General features: G+C 40.1%; 1 protein-coding gene across 1 annotated transcript in view; it reads right to left on the bottom strand.

Moving 5' to 3' along the window:
* Nucleotides 1-137: 137 nt before the first annotated feature.
* NR3C2 (nuclear receptor subfamily 3 group C member 2) overlaps nt 138-17,427 on the bottom strand; it is a 367,598-nt gene continuing 350,308 nt past the window's right edge. Inside the window, 1 exon segment of the mRNA XM_047799634.1 lies at nt 138-2,945. Coding sequence (XP_047655590.1) covers nt 2,790-2,945 — 156 coding nt within the window. The 3' untranslated portion in view covers nt 138-2,789.

Raw genomic sequence — 17,427 nt, 5'->3', positions numbered from 1 at the left:
GCGGGCAGGTGTCTGTGTATGTGTGTTTGGGCCATCGTGGATGTAGACAGGAGCACATATAATCAAGATTTAAAAGGGCACAAGATCCATGTGTTCCTATAGATGTTCAAATGAACGGTTTCCAAAACAACAAGTGATTAAAGTAAAGGATTTATTGTAATCTGCTTACAGTCCTTTGCAAAGACAGACATATGTTTTTGCATAAAGATATAAATTGCTTCATTTTAAACTAATTTAGTGTGTTTTTTAAATTATATGAAGACGTTTTGGTGAATTATGAATTGTACCAAACCAAGATTTATTTTTTAAGAGCAATATGGTACAAAAATAAGAGCAGACAGACAATTTGGACTGGGACAGGCATTCAACAGTGAATTTAGAATATGGCTTTGCTGTTTAATCAAGCAAAGTTACCCAGAGACACACAAAGAGCCAGTAACTTTGTTAATACAAAAAGCTGATGCAGACTGTCTCCATCCCAAACCTGGTTGCGTTGAAATTCCGATTTCATAAAAAGTCAGTCTGAGCTAAGAGCTGCTCTTGTTAAGCCATTTCTTCTCTTAGAAGCTCCCAGTCTGCATGCTGTGTATTGATCACCTTCCAAATGTGGCTTTCATATTGCTGTGCATGTAAGTTGGCTGTATTTAAAGATCTGCCTATAAATTAAATTCCTGAAATTGCAACTTATGTAAGAAAAACTCCTCCCTCTGAGTGCAGCTTTCACAGGTTTCCCCTTGCATAAGGCAGATGTCTTCTGAAAGACAGGGTAATGTTGCCTGCATGGTGAACCCTGGAGAAAAATGTTGATCCCAACGCTGCCATCTCCCGGCCTTGGGCTTCTGCAGCTACAACTTTTAGGTTTTGGAAAATAATGCGATTTCACTGAGTACCTGATGATTATCATCACTTTTACAAGATTAATTTGGACTCTATTCAAAGTAGTTTATTTAGTGCAATCATATTGTTAAACTTCCCCAAAGATATTTGTGATTTGGGGCAGAAAAATCACCAAAAAAAAGTGATTTGGAGAGAAAGCCATAAATTGCATCAGTTTCAAACAGATTAGTGAATTAAAAATTTAAGTGCCACTGTCTTGCTTATATGATCTGTAGTTTTTTTTTTTTTCCCCAAAACTGTTGACGTACAAAATTTATTTTTAAAACCTACCTTTTAAAAATCTAAAAACCCTCTAATTATTGTGCGGTCTCCACGCCGTCCTGACTGAACCGTGCCCACTTGCATCTTCCCAGTGCCTCTTGCCAAGACCTATGTGTTCCCATGACCGGTTCCAGGAGTGTAGGACCCCCCCCCCCCACCACCACCCTCTTCCAAGACCGGAAGTGGACAGTTCACCTTTTGCAGACGTAGAGAGTGCACGGAATTTTTTTTCCTCCCTGAAGGAGAAAATTCAATTTTCAGAAATGGGATGAGGATATACGCTCTCTGAGTCGTCGAGGATCCAGTCTCTCTCTCCTAAAGCTGATTCTGCTTCTTGATGGAAAAGAGGCAGCTTTCGTAAACCTGCAACCCTTCCGGGACATCCTCTGACAGCTGTGTCGTCCAATGACGCCTTCCCGGAGCTGCAGGCATCACAGCGCTTGTCCCCGATGGAAGGAGGATGAAAGCAGAAGCTGGAAAACGTGCTCAAAGCCCCACGAACACCCCGAGCGGGAGACCAAGGACGAAAGTACAGAAAAAGTAGAAAGGCTTAAAGACAACCAAAGAGTTAAGTTTTAAGGGTGGTTATTTACAACAGAGACTGTAAAATGGTAAATTAGATATGAAGCTAAAAAAGGCACAGCTTTCCCTTTCTTAAATACACTGTAAACGGTTCATGATGCATGCAGAACATTACACTTTACAAAAAAAAAAGTATTTTTTACCTTGTTTAGACAAAGATAGTACTTAAATAGTCTCCAGCAAAATAGAATTCTTTCAAAAATACTTTCCCATTCATCCTATTAACCATTAAAGTTTTTTTTTTTTTTTTTTTTGTATGTGTCTCATTTACAAAAGCTCCTTATACCTTATTTTTAGGTCCTTCACAATTTATACATACAGTAATGTACAGCACAGCAAAAGACTGCAAAAATTATTTGTAAAGCCAACACAATAGATACTAGAAATTGAAACCAAGGCATTTGTTTTAACATCTTACCATTCTAATTAAATAAGAAATGGACGCAAGGGGGTGTGGATACCAGTGATGCAGAGAGACACGGGCGAGGCAGAGCCCCCTGCCCCCCCAGGGGCCACCAGTCCCCGCCCCGTGCTCTGTTATTACACAACAGGAATCTGTATATATTTTCTTTTTTTGTTGTTTTTTTTTTTTAAATAACAAAAGAATATTAATGCCCCATATCAACTCTACGTTTTATGTGCAAACCAGGGGTGAGCTTGAAAAAGTTCGTTAGTCCGTGAACCCTTTTAAAACAAGCAAACGATACCAGAAACTACACGGCAGAGTTAAAACCTCCATCTGTTAAAGTATCAAAATCAAGAGAGTTATTGACTAGATATGGCTTTTCATCCAGAGGAACGGGAGCGTGTTTTTTAAGCGCTGGGGCTTGGAGAGGGAAGAACCTTCCAGATTGCGCAGGTCTCACCAAGTCCACGTCACCCTGCTTGCCCTGCCTCCAAACCCTCGGCAGGATTTTCAACTTGAGAAACTGCTGGACAAGTGGGGATCACCCCTCATGTGTTAAAAATAGGATTTCTTGGGTCCTTCGTGGGTGTGGAATAAACACGGGGAAACTTAAGGCAAAGTTCTCCTGGTGAGACGTCTCCCGTCACTTCCTGTGAAAGTAAAGGGTCTTGGCGTTCCCAGACTCCACCTTGGGCAGCTGGTCACTGATGATCTCCACCAGCATCGCGGGGAACTCCACTTTCAGGGCCTGGGACTCCCGGAAGGTGTAGAAGCAAAATTCCAACAAGTCGCTCACCAGCTGCAACACAGACAGACAGGGGCCATGACCGTGGGGCCTGATTCTCACCCTGTCCCTGGGCCCCTCTGCATCTTAACACTGCTATAAGCTTACAACAACCTTCCCAGATTCAACCGTGTCTAGGAAGCTGCCTAAGTGATGTGGCTAAGTCACCTGCTTTGTGGAAAGAAGAAGGATGCTGGTGTCTGCTGCATGGAACGTGCCTTTCCTGTAAAACAGATTCAAACAGGAGCTGTGTGCTTGTTGACTATTACATGTATCAGTGGCAACAGGGCCAGTGACAGAGTTCACAGAGGTGGGGTCACTGATGGCTCTCGTCAGATTCTCAATTAGAAATGTGTGAACTGGTGGGACATGCCTGTAGCTTTGGACACTGGAGCTGGGCCTTCCTCAGCCCTGTAAGGGCAGGTGCTGTGCCCCCTCCCCCAAACCCCTGCCAGGCCTGGCTGGGCCCTGCCAAAAGAGCAGTGGCCATGGTGGCAGCCAGCCTTCCACCAGCAGCCCCCCAGCCCTCATCTCACGACTGACCTCCTCCCTTCAGGCTCCCCGTCCTGAGCTGGGAGCAGGGCACCATATGCAGAGGGACCTGTGAAGACTCTTGCCCACCTGTGCACCTGGTATTATGCAGACAGACCTTGGTGTGGGCTCTGGAACTGGGAGAGCAGCAAACCTGCCCCCAACCCTTCTTGCCATGGTTGGGAAAACAGCTGAAGACTGCTGACCTTGGCAGATACCAAGAAGGGGAAATTGCAGAAATCCAGCTTTCCCAAGGGGAAATTCCAACACACCATTGGGATGACAAAACCAAATGAATTTGGAAGTACTGCAGGCGGAAAGAACTTTACCAGTGTTGCCCCAACCCCTGTGAGGCAACACTGCATAGGGCCAAGTTATAAGGTGGTAGCCACCTCTCCCACAGGGGGAAACGGAGAGTGAGTGCCCAATTACCCTAGTGGTGCAGGGCACAGCTGGTAAAACCTTCTCTCCAGCAGTGCCCCAAGTACTGAGGGGGGGGGACCTCCATGACTGACAGAAAGAAGGAGACTGGGAAAGAGGCAGATAAAAATACTAAAGGAACAAACCCCTTGAGCTTCTGGGAGTACCATACCTAGGGGTCTCCCTACGGGGTCCACAGTCACCCCCCCAAACCCTGAGTGCTAAATTCACACCCTCTCCACCCCAAAATCTGTGGCTAGAATCTTGTGCATAGTCCTGAGTGTTGTGGCAAGAGTTCCAGCAGACAAGAATTATGCTCAGAAAACAGGCTGAGATCTGTGGGCCAGGGAGAAACCACAAATTTGAGCCACCTTCTGTAAAACAAAAGAAGTATCCAGTAGCCATAGTGAGGTGTTAAAAACAAGAAGAGGCATAAAAGCTGAAGAATTCTGCCACAAGAGGAAGCAAAAAGAGTGGCACAGGTGTATCCATACAAAGGCAGATAACCCTCAGGTAATGATACCACTGATGAAGAGAGTGCCCTGTCTGAAGGCAACAAGCAAAAATTAAAGGTGGAATCTGTGACTTTAAGTGAAGGGGAAAAAAGCAATATAAAACTACAAGGAACGCACAAAAAAAACATGTCATCATCGCAAAATAATAATTCTCCAACAACTGAGGTCAAAGGCATGGAATCCTAAATTTGAAATAGTTGTTCTGAAGAAACTCAATGAGCTATGAGAAAACTCAGACAATTCAACAAGATGAAAAAAAAAAAAGAGGTTCAAAATGAGTTGTTTACCAAATAAATAGAAATTGTAAAAAGAAACAAGCAGAAATTCTGGAATTGAGGAGCTCAAGGAATGAAATGAAAAATACTATGGAGAACATCTGCACTGGACTAGAACAAGTGGAAGAAAGAATAAGTGAGTCAGAAGATTTCAAAATACCCAAGTTAAAGAACAAAGAAAAAAGAATGAAAAAGAGTGAAGAAAACCTATGTGATCTAAGGGATTCCATTAAAAAAACCTAACATTAGAAAAATCAGGATTCTAGAAAGAGAAGAGATGGAGAAGGGGGCAGAAAATTTATTTAAAGAAGTAGCTAAGAACTCCCCAAAGCTGGGGAGAGAAATGGACATCCAAATTCAGAAAGTTAATAGGTCACTCTGTTTTCTCAATACAAACAAGATTTATTCTAAGACATAATGAAACCGTCAAACATCAAAAAAAAAATTCTAAAAACATTAGATTTCTGAGACAAGATGGGGGAGAAGGACTTGAGTTTACCACCTCTCACAAAAACATCAAAATCACAACTATCTGCCAAACAACCACTGACAAAATAGACTGGAAGCTACTAAAAAAGATACCTTACACTCAAAGACAAAGAAGCCACAATGAGATGGTAGGAGGGCTGCTTTCACAATATAAGAAATACCATGCCCACTGGGTGGGAGACCCACAAAATGGAAAATAACTGTATCGCAGAGGCTCTCCCACAGCACTGAGAGTTCCAAACCCCACGTCAGTTTCCCCAGCCTGGAAGCCTGGCATTGAGAAAAGGCGCCTCCAGAGCATTTGGTGTTGGAGGCCAGTAGGGCTTGAGCTTAGGAGTGCCACAGGACTGGGGGAAACAGACTCCATTCTTGGAGGGTGCACACAGGTTTCATGGGCACCAAGTCCCAGGGCAAAGCAGAGACTCCATAAGAATCTAGGCCAGACCTACCTCCGTGTCTTTGAGAGTCTCCTTGGGATACAGGGGTCAGGTGTGTCTCACTGTGGGGGCTGGAGGTGGAGGTCTCAGGGAATAATCATCAGTGTAAACTCCCCTGGGGGCTGCCCTTTTGGAAAAATCCGGCCCCACCCAACAGCACACCAGCACCAGTGCTGAGAAGCCCCAGGCCAAACAACAAACAGGGTGGTAACACAGCTCCATCCATCAGCAGATGGGCTGCCCTAAGTCCTCCCAGGTACCCAGCTGCCTCTAATTACACCCAGTGACACAGCCTGCCTACCAGGGGGACAAGACTAAGCTCTACTGGCAAGGGGGCAGGCCCCAGTCTCTCACATCAGGAAGCCTGCCACAAACCCCTGGGTCAACTTCACCCACCAGGGAGCAGATACCAGAAGTGAAAGAGGCTACAACCCTTGCAGCCTGCAAACATCTAGATAAAATGAAAAGGCAGAGAAATGCATTCCAGACAAAGGAACAAGACAAACCCCAGAAGGACAACTAAGTGAAGTGGAGATAAACAGCTGAAAATCTGCAGGCCAGAAGGGAGTGGCACAATATACTTACAGCAATGAAAGGAAAAAACCAACAACTAAGAATACTCCGTCCAGCAAGGCTCTCGTTGAGATTTGACAGAGAAGCCAAAAGTTTTATAGACAAGCAAAAGCTAAGAGATTTCAGCACCACAAGACCAGCTTTACAACAAATGAACTTCTCTAGGTGGAAAGGAAAAGGCCATAATGAAAGCTCTTAGAGGAAAGCATAGGCAAAACACTCTCTGACATAAATTACAGCAGTATCTTCTGAATCCACAGCCTAAAGTAATGAAAATTAAATCAAAAATAAACAAATGGGACCTAATTAAACTTAAAGGCTTTTACATGGGAAAGAAAAATCATAAACACAACAAAAAGACAACCTATAGAATGGGAGAAAATATTTGCAAATGAAGTGACCAACCAGGGATTAATCTACAAAACATACAAGCAACACATGCAACTCAATATCAAAAAAAACCAACCCAATCAAAAAAGTGGGCAGAAGGTCTAAACAGACATTTCTCCAAAGAAGCACACAGATGGCCAAAAAACACATGAAAAGATGCTCAACATTGCTAATTATTAGAGCAATGCAAATCAAAACTACAAGGAGATATCACCTTACACCAGTCAGAATGACCAGCATCAAAAAGTCTACTTAATGCTAGAAAGGGTGTAGGGAAAAGGGAACCCTTCTATACTGTTGGTGGGAATGTAAATTGGTACAACCGCTGTGGAAAACAGTATGGAGGTTCCTCAAAAAACTAAAAATAGAACTACCATATGATCCAGCAATCCCACTCCTGGGTATATATCCAGAGAAAGCAATAATTTGAAAAGATACATGCCCCCCCCCCAATATTCCCTGCAGCACTATTTACAATAGCCAAGAGATGGAAACAACCTAAGTGCTCATCAATAGAGGAATGAATAAAGAAGATGTGGTATGTGTAAGAAAGAATGAAATCATGCCATTTGCAGCAATATGGGTGGACCTAGAGATTATCATACTAAGTGAAGTAACTCAGAGAAAGACAAACATCATATGATATCATTTATGTGTGGAATATAAAAAAAGGATACAAATGAGCCTATCTGGAGAACAGAAACAGACCACAGACTTTGAAAACAAACTATGGTTACCAAAGGCGACAGGTTGTGGGAGGGATGCAATGGGGGTTTGGGATTGGCATAGGCACTGTGGTATATGGAATCACTGGCCAACGGGGACCTGCTGTATAGCACAGGGAACTCTACCCAATATTCTGTGATAATATATACAGAAAAATAATCCAAAAAAGAATGGAAGTGTGAATATATATAACTGAATCATTTTGTTGTACAGCAGAACTTATCACGGCAGAACTATACTTCAATAAAACTTTTAAAAAAAGAATTCCAAAAACAGGCAGGGGAAAAAAAGAATACAATCAACAAAGGAACTCCCATTAGGTTATCAGAAGATTTCTCAGCAGAAACCCTATAGTCCAGGAGAGAGTATAATCACATATTCTAAATGTTAAAAGAAAAAATTGCCACCCAAGAACTATCTAGCAAAGTTAGCTTTCAAATACATAGGAGAAAGAGACCTTCCAAGACAGACAAAAGCTGAGGGAGTTCATCACCACTAGATGTGCCCTGCAAGAAATGCTTAAAGGTGTATTTCAAGCTAAAATGAAGAGATAATCAGTAAAAGGAAAACATATTAAAGTATACAATATTCTGGTAAAAGATAAATATACAGCCAGACTTAGAAAATTCTAATTCTGTAATAGGATGGTATGTTAGCTACCTAATTCTAGGTAAGGTCAAAGTACAAAGGTCAAAGAAAAAGAATATTAAAAATAACTATAGTAACTATATTTGTTAAATACATAATATAAAATAGGTAGATAATGACATCAAAAATATAAAAGGGGGTAGCTTGTGTAGACAACTGAAGTTAGGTTGCTAGGAATTTGAAATGGACTGTTTTATTTATACAATGTCTTATATAAGCTTCATGGTAAACCCAAACCAAAAAACCCAGAGTAGATAAAAAAAGGTGAAGGAAAACAGAGCATACCACAATGCCATTTATGACAAACCCACAGAAAATATAATACTTAATGGAGAAAAGCTGAAAGCCTTTCCACTAAAATATGGACAAGATAAGGATGTCCACTCTCACCACTGTTATTCAACACAGTACTGGAAGTCCTAGCCACAGCAATCAGACAAACAAAAGAAATAAAAGGCATCCAAATAGGAAGAGAAGAGGTGAAACTTTCACTGTATGCAGATGACATGATACTATATACAGAAACCCTAAGGACTCAACCCAAAAACTACTTGAACTGATCAACAAATTCAGTAAAGTAGTAGGATATAAGATTAACATTCAGAAATCAGTCGCATATCTGTATACTAACAATGAAATATTAGAAAAGGAATACAAAAATACATTTCAAAATCGCACCACAAGAAAATCAAATACCTGGGAATACACCTGACCGAGGAGGTAAAGGACGTATATGCTGAGAACTATAAAACATTAATCAAGGAAATTAAAGAAGATGTAAAGAAATGGAAAGATATTCCATGCTCCTGGGTTGCAAAAATTAATATTGTAAAAATGGCTACCAAAAGCAATCTACAGATTCAATGCAATCCCTATCAAATTACCCAGGACATTTTTTTCACAGAACTAGAACAAACAATCCAAAAATTTATATGGAACCACAAAAGACCCAGAATTGACAAAGCAATTCTGAGGAACAAAAACCAAGCAGGAGGCATAACTCTCCCAGACTTCAGGCAATATTACAAAGCCACAGTCATCAAGACAGTGTGGTACTGGTACGAAAACAGACATGCAGACCAATGGAACAGAATAGAGAACCCGGAAATAAACTCAGACACCTATGGTCAATTGATCTTTGACAAAGGAGGCAAGAACATAAAATGGGGAAAAGACAGTCTTTTCAGCAAGTATTGCTGGGAAATCTGGACAGCTGCATGCAAATCAATGAAACTAGAACACACTGTCACACCATGCACAAAAATAAACTCACAATGGCTGAAAGACTTAAATATAAGACAAGACAACATCTAACTCCTAGAAGAGAACATAGGCAAGACATTCTCTGACACCAACCTTATGAATATTTTCTCAGGTCAGTCTCCCAAAGCAACAGAAATAAGAGCAAAAATAAACCAATGGGACCTAATCTAACTGACAAGCTTTTGCACAGCAAAGGAAAACAAAGAGAAAACAAAAAGACAGCTTACAGAATGGGAGAAAATCGTTTCAAATAATGCAGCTGACAAGGGCTTAATCTCTAGAATATACAAGCAACTTATACAACTCAACAGCAAAAAAGCCAACAACCCAATGGAAAAATGGGCAAAAGACCTGAAGTGACATTTTTCTCAAGGAAGATATACAGATGGCCAACAAGCACATGAAAAAATGCTCAACATTCCTGATTATTAGAGAAATACAAATCAAAACTACCACAAGATACCACCTCACACCAGTCAGATGGCCATCATTAATAAATCCACAAATAACAAATGCTGAAGTGGGTGTGGAGAAAAGGGAACTCTCTCGCACTGTTGGTGGGAATGTAAGCTGGTACAACCACTATGGAAATCAGTATGGAGATACCTTAGAAATCTGTACATGGAACTACCATATGACCCAGCAATTCCACTCTTGGGCATATATCCGGACAAATCTTTCCTTAAAAAAGACATATGCACCCACATGTTCATTGCAGCTCTATTCACAATAGCCAAGACATGGAAACAGACAACTGGATTAGGAAGATGTGGTATATATACACAATGGAATACTACTCAGACACAAAAAAGAACGAAATAATGCCATCTGCGGCTACATGGATGGAACTAGAGACTCTCCTACTGGGTGGAGTAAGTCAGAAAGAGAAAGACAAATACCATATGATGTCACTTATATCTGGAATCTAATATAAGGCACCAATGAACCTTTCCACAGAAAATTATGGACTTGCAGAATAGACTTGTTGCCAAGGGGGAGGGGGAGGGAGTGGGGTGGGTGGGGAGCTTGGAGTTAATAGATACAAACTATTGCCTTTGGAATGGATTAGCAATGAGATCCTGCTGTGTAGCACTGGAAACTATGTCTAGTGACTTATGATGGAGCATGATAATGTGTGAAAATAGAATGTGTACATGTATGTGTAACTGGGTCACCATGCTGTACAGTAGGAAAAAAGTATTGGGGAAATAACTATTAAAAAAAAATGGAAAATCATCCATTTACAAAGGTAGGCAGAAATAGGAAACAGAAACAATGGAAATTCAAAACCATCAGAGAAAAAAAATAGGATGGCATCACTCAGTTCTTACATACCAATAAAAACTCTGAATGTAAATGGGTTGAATTCACCATCAAAAGACATAGAGTGGCTGGATGTGTGAAAAACCAAGACCCAAATATGTGCTGCCTACAAGAGACTTATTTCAGTTTTAAGGACACACAGAGGCTCAGAGTGACAGGACAGAAAAAGATGTTCCATATAAGTGGAATCCAAAACAAAGTGGGAATCACTATATTTAGACGAAAGCGACCTTAAGCCAAAAATGGTAACAAGACATAAAGGTCAATAATGATGATAAAGGGGTAAATTTATCAAGAAAACACAACAATTGTACATATATTCACATGTTACACCAGAGCACCTAGATATATTAAGCAAACACTAACATATTTGATGGGGGAAATAGACAAAATACAATTAAAGGACTTAAACAGGACTTAAATACTCTACTTGCAGCAATGAACACATTGTCCAGGCAGAAAATCAAGAAGGAAACCCTGTACCTTACTCATACATTAGGCCAAACAGACCTAACACCCATTGATAGAACATTCCATCCAATAGAAGCAGAATATACATTCATGTCAGGTGCACATGGGACATTCTCTAGGATTGACCATATGATAGAACATAAAATAAGTCTCAGTATATTTACAAAGAGTGAAATTATACCAAGTATCTTTTCTGACCACAATGATATGAAATTAGAAATCAATAAGAGGAAAGCTGGAAAATCTACAAATGGGTAGTAATTAAAGAACACATTCCTGAACAACAAATGAGTCAAAGAAAAAAAATATATCTGAAAACAAATGAAAATGGAAACACAACATATCAAAACCCATGGGATATTGCAAAAGCAGTTCTGGAAGGGGATTAGGGTGATACAGGTATTTATCAAGAAAATAGAGACTTCTCAAGTAAATTACCTAACTTTAAACCTCAAGGAACCAGGAAAACAAAAAGAACCAACTAAGCCCAAACATATCAGAAGGAAGAAAATGACAAAGATCAGAATGGAAATTAAGACCAGAAAAACAATGGGAAAAAAAACTCTCAATGAAACCAAGAATTGGTTTTTCAAAAAGAGATACAAACCTGACAAACCTTTAGCTAGAAAGGTAAGAAAAAAAGAAGACTCAAATAAAATCAGAAATTAAAGAGAAGTTAACAACTGATTCTACAGAAATACAAAGACTCAAAAGAGACTACTATGAACAATAATATGCTAATAAGTTGGATAACCTGGAAGAGATGGATAAATTCCTAGAAACATACAACTTGTTCAGATTGAATCAAGAAGAAACAGGCAATATGAATTAATCAATAACAAGGAGACTGAATCAGTAGTAAAAAATTTCCAAATATAAAAACCCTAGACCAGATGGCTTCACTGATAAAATTCTACCAAACATTTAAAGAATTAATGTCAATCCTCAAACTTTTCTGAAAAACTGAAGTAGAGGGAATACTTCCAAACTTATTTTGCCAGACCAGCATTATCCCAACATCAAGGCCAAAGACACTTCAAGAAAACTATAGACGAACATCCTTGATGACTACAGATGCAAAAATTCCCAACAGAAAATTAGCAAACCAAATTCAACATTACAGTAAAGGGATTATACACTACAACCAAGTGGGATTCATCCCTGGGATGCAAGGATGGTTCAACATATACAACTCAATAAATGCAGTACACTAAATTAACAGAATGAAAAATAAAAATTATATGATAATCTTAATAAATTCAGAAAAAGCATTTGACAAAATACACCATCCTTTCATGATTAACAACCCTCAACAAATTTAGTATAGAGGGGAATATACCTCAACATAATAAATTTACATATCACAAACCCACAGCCATTATATTCCATGAAGAAAGACTGCAATCTTTTCCTCTAATATCAGGAACAAGACAAGGGTGCCCATTCTCACTCCTCTTAATCACTATAGTACAGAAAACCCTAGCTAGAACAACTAGTAAAGACAGAGAAACAAAAGGCATCCAAATCAGAAAATAAGAAGTAAAACTATCTGTTTGCAGATGATATGATCTTACATATATAAAATCTTAAAGACAAAAAAAAAAAAATCCCCAAACTGTAGGAACTAATTTAAAAATGGAACAGGGAGTTCCCATTGTGGCTCAGTGAATTAAGAACCCAACATAGTGTCCATGAGGATGCAGGTTTGATCCCTGGCTTCTCTTAGTGAGTTAAGGATCTGGCCTTGCTGCAAGCTGTGGCATATGTCATGGATGCAGCTTGGAGCCAACATTGCTGTGGCTGTGGAGTAGGCCTGAGGCTGCAGCTCTGATTTGACCCCTAGCCCAGGCTTCCATGTGCCACAGATGCAGACATAAAAAGAGGGAAAAAAGTAAAAATTGAATAAAGTTGCAGGATACATAGTCAACACACAGAAGTCCACTGTATTTCTATATACTAACAATGAAACCTGAAAAAAAGAAAACTATCCCATTCACAATAGGATCAAAACAATAAATTAGGAATAAATTTAACCAAAGAAGTGAAAGATCTATACACTGAAAACTACCAAGACTATGTTGAAAGAAGCTGAAGAAGACACAAATGGAAAGACATCCTGTGTTCATGAATCAAAGAACAATATTGTTAATGTGTCCACGCTACCCGAACCATGTATAAATTCAATACAATTCCCATCAAAATTCCAATGGTATTTTTCATAGAAATAGAAAAACAATCCTAAAATTTGTATGGAACCACAAAAGACTTCAAATAGACAAAGCAATCTTGCAAAAGAAAAATAGAGGCATCACTTTTCTTGATTTCAAACTATACTACAAAATCACAGTAATTAAATAATGTGGTAATAGCAAATAAATAGATGCATAGACTGGTGGGCCAGAAAGAGAGCCCAGAATAAATCCCTTCATTTATGATCAACTAATATTTTACAAGGGAGCCAAGAACACTCAATGGAGAAAGTATAGTCTCTTCAACAAATGGTGTTGGGAACACTGGACAATCACACACAGAAGAATGAAACTGGACCCATATCTTATACCACTCACAAAAATTAGCTCAAAATGGTCTGAAGACATAAGACATGATGCTGCAAAATCATAGAAGAAAACAGAGGAAAGAAGCTCCCTGACATTGGTTTTGGCAATGATTTTCTGGATATGACATCAAAAGCTTATCAAGTAACAAAAGCATAGTTCAACAAGTACAGCTCCATCTAGCTAAAAAGCTTTTGCAGAGCGAAAGAAACAATCAAAAGATGAAAAGACAAACCACAGAATAGGTACAGAATAGGAGACAATATCTTCAAATCATGTATCAGATAAGGGATTAACAGCTAAAACATATAAAAACTCATATATAACTCAATAATAAAAATTTGATTAAACAATAGGCAGAGGAACCGAATAGACATTTTCCCAAAGAAGACATCTAAATGGCCAACAGGTACATGAAAAGATGCTCCACATCACTAATCAGGGAAGTGTACATCCAAACCACAATGCAGTATCAACCCATTGGTATTTCACTGATAACAGATGGTGACACCTGTTAGAGACAACAGCTATTAGAATGCGATCACCAAGAAGACAAGAGAAACAGGTTAGTGAGGATGTAAAGAGAAGGGATCCTCTGCGCTGCTGTTCGCAGGGGCTGCAAAGTGGTTTGGCCACTATGGAAAATGGTACGGAGGTTCCTCAAAACATTATAACCAGAACTACCATATGCTCCAGCAACTCCACTCCTGCAGATGTATCTGAAGGAAAGGAGAAAAGAATATCAGAGATACATGTTCTCTACATGTTTGCTGTCGCTCCATTCACAATAGCCAAGATGGGGAAACAACTTAAGTGTCAACAGATGAATGGATGACGCAGATGTAATACACACACGCACGCACACACGGAATTTTTCAGCCAGGAGAAGGAAATTCTGTTTTTGCAATAATTTTGATGAGGGCATTATGCTAAGTGAGGTGAGCCTGACACAGAAAAACTACTGCTTATATGTGGAATCTAAAACAGCCAACTCCTAAAAACAGGGAGTAAAGTGGTGGTTCCCAGGGGGATGGGGGAATTAGGGACATGTTGTTTGGGGTACAAACTTGCAACCAGCAGTTAAGTCCTAGAGATCGAATGCATCCATAGTGATTATAGGCAACAATGCTGTTTTATAAAGCTGCTAAGAGACTAGATCTTAACTGTTCCTACCAAAAAAAAGAAATGATTATGTGACATGACAGAGATGTTAGCTAATGCTGTGGTAGTGATCACATAATCATTATGCAACATAGAAATGTATCAAAGTAATCATACATTTCTATTTTAAACTCATACAATGTTATATGTCAATTATAGCTCCATTTAAAAAAGGCACCATCAGAAAAATATCTCAAAAGAATGGTTTTTATTTTTTTAAATTTTTTTGTTTTTTAGGGCCACACCCATGGCATATAGAGGTTCCCAGGCTAGGGGTCTAATTGGAGCGACAGCTGCAGGCCTACATCACAGTCACAACAATGTTATATCTGAGCCAAGTCTGCAACCTGCACCACAGCCCATGGCAATGCTGGATCCTTAATCCACCAAGCAAGGCCAGGGACCAAACCCGCAACCTCATTTTTCCCAGTCAGATGCATTTCCGCTGCGCCATGATGGGAACTCCAAAAGACTGGTTTTTAAATCCTCACCAAAAAGCATTTCTTGGCCAAAAGCTTAGCGGTGACTATGTTCAGTGTATCAGCTAAGTTCTTGGCTTATAGGAGGCATTTGGGGAACTTAGTGGGGTGTTCTGGGGCTCTGAGCTATTACCACTGGCAGCAAAGTTGCCATCTAGAAGGGGTATCTTTTGTTGATTCACTATTTTGAAAACTGCCCTCTGTCAAGGGCCAGCCCTCATGGACTCGGACATCTGGATTCACATGTGCCCCTGAAGCAGGAGACAGGCCTCAATGGGGCTACTTGCTCTCAGGTGAGCTCTGCTGCAAATGCTAGGCAAATGGACCCCCTGCAGGGCTTTCCCATGTGGTTGCACAGGGCTTGTTCCCCACCTTAGGCTGGTGTGGGCTCGAGCAGGTGGGCTAGACCAGGTGCCCAGAAGTGGGCTGCTGTGGGAAGTAGGCTGCTCAACATCTCCTGCAAAGCCAAGGAGATGCTGCAAAGTTCACCCCCGCCCCCACCCACCAGCATCTGATTGTTATTTGAGGTTGCATTTTACATTCCTTCTTCATCACCATTTTTATAATAAATTCAACACCAGCCACTGATCTCTGGTCAGTGATGAATATTCAGTCTTCAAAATATGGTGTTTCACTGCTGTGCTAAGCAAGATGGGTTCAATTTCCTTCTAATTTTTTTTGTACTTAAATTTATTTAATTTCCACCCTGTTTAAGTTTCCTTGTGTTACGAGCCTCGTTCTAGATCGCAGTTCCGCCTTCTCGTGAATAAGGTCTATTGTACATGTGAAAAACACAAAGAAAAACGACACAATGGAAAAGCAGAAAGTAGAGCTTAAAGATAAAGGGATAATTAGAACATTGCTGAACAAAGGAAATCTAATGAAAGGGTTGTGTCTGAAATGCATTGGCATGTTACTGTATATAGAAGTATGAACTTTGGCTAATTTTGTTTTCAATATTTCCTAGATCCTTTGTGCAAATGTATACTTCACAAGGCAGTGGAAAAATCTAAACCAATTCATATTTAGAAGTTACCAACTTTAATATCTGGTTAAATCAAGATTAAGCTTAAATCAAGACTAAGTCATTCAATCTTTACTTCAATGTCTGAAAGAAAAGGAACACTGAGCAATGAGGTGCAGATGCCACTGGCCAAGGACCAAGGGCTCTTCTGAGCCAGGTAGGATCCTGCAGTAGAAACCAAGGTGGTTGAATTTCTTTTTTTGACTCCATCATGCCACTGAAGGAATGAGAGAGTTTGGCTAAATATGGCTTCCAGGCCAAATCTGTCGTAATAATGATTTTTGTTTTTTCCACTTTTAAATGGTTGGGGGCAGGGGAGGGGGAAGAGTATTTTGTGACATGTGACGATTAGATGAAAAAGTTTTACTGGGACACAGCCATGCCCATTCATGTAGATACTACCTGCGGCTGCTTTCAGGCTACAATGGCAGACCCGAGTAGCTGTGACAAAGCCCATGGGCCCACAAAGCCTCCAGCATTTACTACCTGATCCTTTGTGGAAACACTGTTGGCCCTGGACTGAAAGGCACACCAGGGATTTAGTAAACAGCTATGGGAGAGTGGGTTTTGGGTGTTTGCGAAAATAAATAAATCAGGAGTAACATGTCTCCTGATTTCAGAAATGTTAAAGGTGGGGGGGGGGGGAGTCTATGAATCGGGTGATATGGTGGTGGCGAGATCTGGTGTTCCAAATATTATACAGATCCTCCCAGCCTTTAAGAAATGCTTTAGAAAGAATTCTTGTCCATAAAGGGGTTGAACTAGGTAACTGAAGACACTGTCCTGCTTAAAGGCTCCAGCATTTGTCATTTACATGGAGAGCTGCCATCACTTCTTCCAGTTTGGGCCATGTATTCAGGAGTTTACAGTTGATTCTCATCGTTTGCGGTAGTTACTTTCTATAAAGTCGTGGCCAAGAGTAAATTAGCCAATATGGAACCTCGGCTCCTAGGGGAAATGCAGGGTTAGGTTCCCACAAGCTACTGATCATGACATTTTTCATTAGATAATCAATACCTGACATTGTTTTATGTGTGTTTCTTTTTAAAGACGCCTTATTCAAAGTACGCTGCCAATTCCTTTACACAGAACTCATGCCCAATGGCATTATCATAACTCAGGCCTGAACGAAGCTTGAACACACTCATTTTCTCCAGAAGGCACATCATAGCCTCTTGTGCTGAGGAACATAAGACAGTGTGTGAGGGGGTACATTT

Source organism: Phacochoerus africanus, chromosome 10 (assembly GCF_016906955.1).
Source record: "Phacochoerus africanus isolate WHEZ1 chromosome 10, ROS_Pafr_v1, whole genome shotgun sequence".
Classification (NCBI taxonomy): domain Eukaryota; kingdom Metazoa; phylum Chordata; class Mammalia; order Artiodactyla; family Suidae; genus Phacochoerus; species Phacochoerus africanus.
The sequence above is the reverse complement of the archived record's forward strand: the minus strand, read 5'-3'. Positions and strand labels throughout refer to the sequence as shown.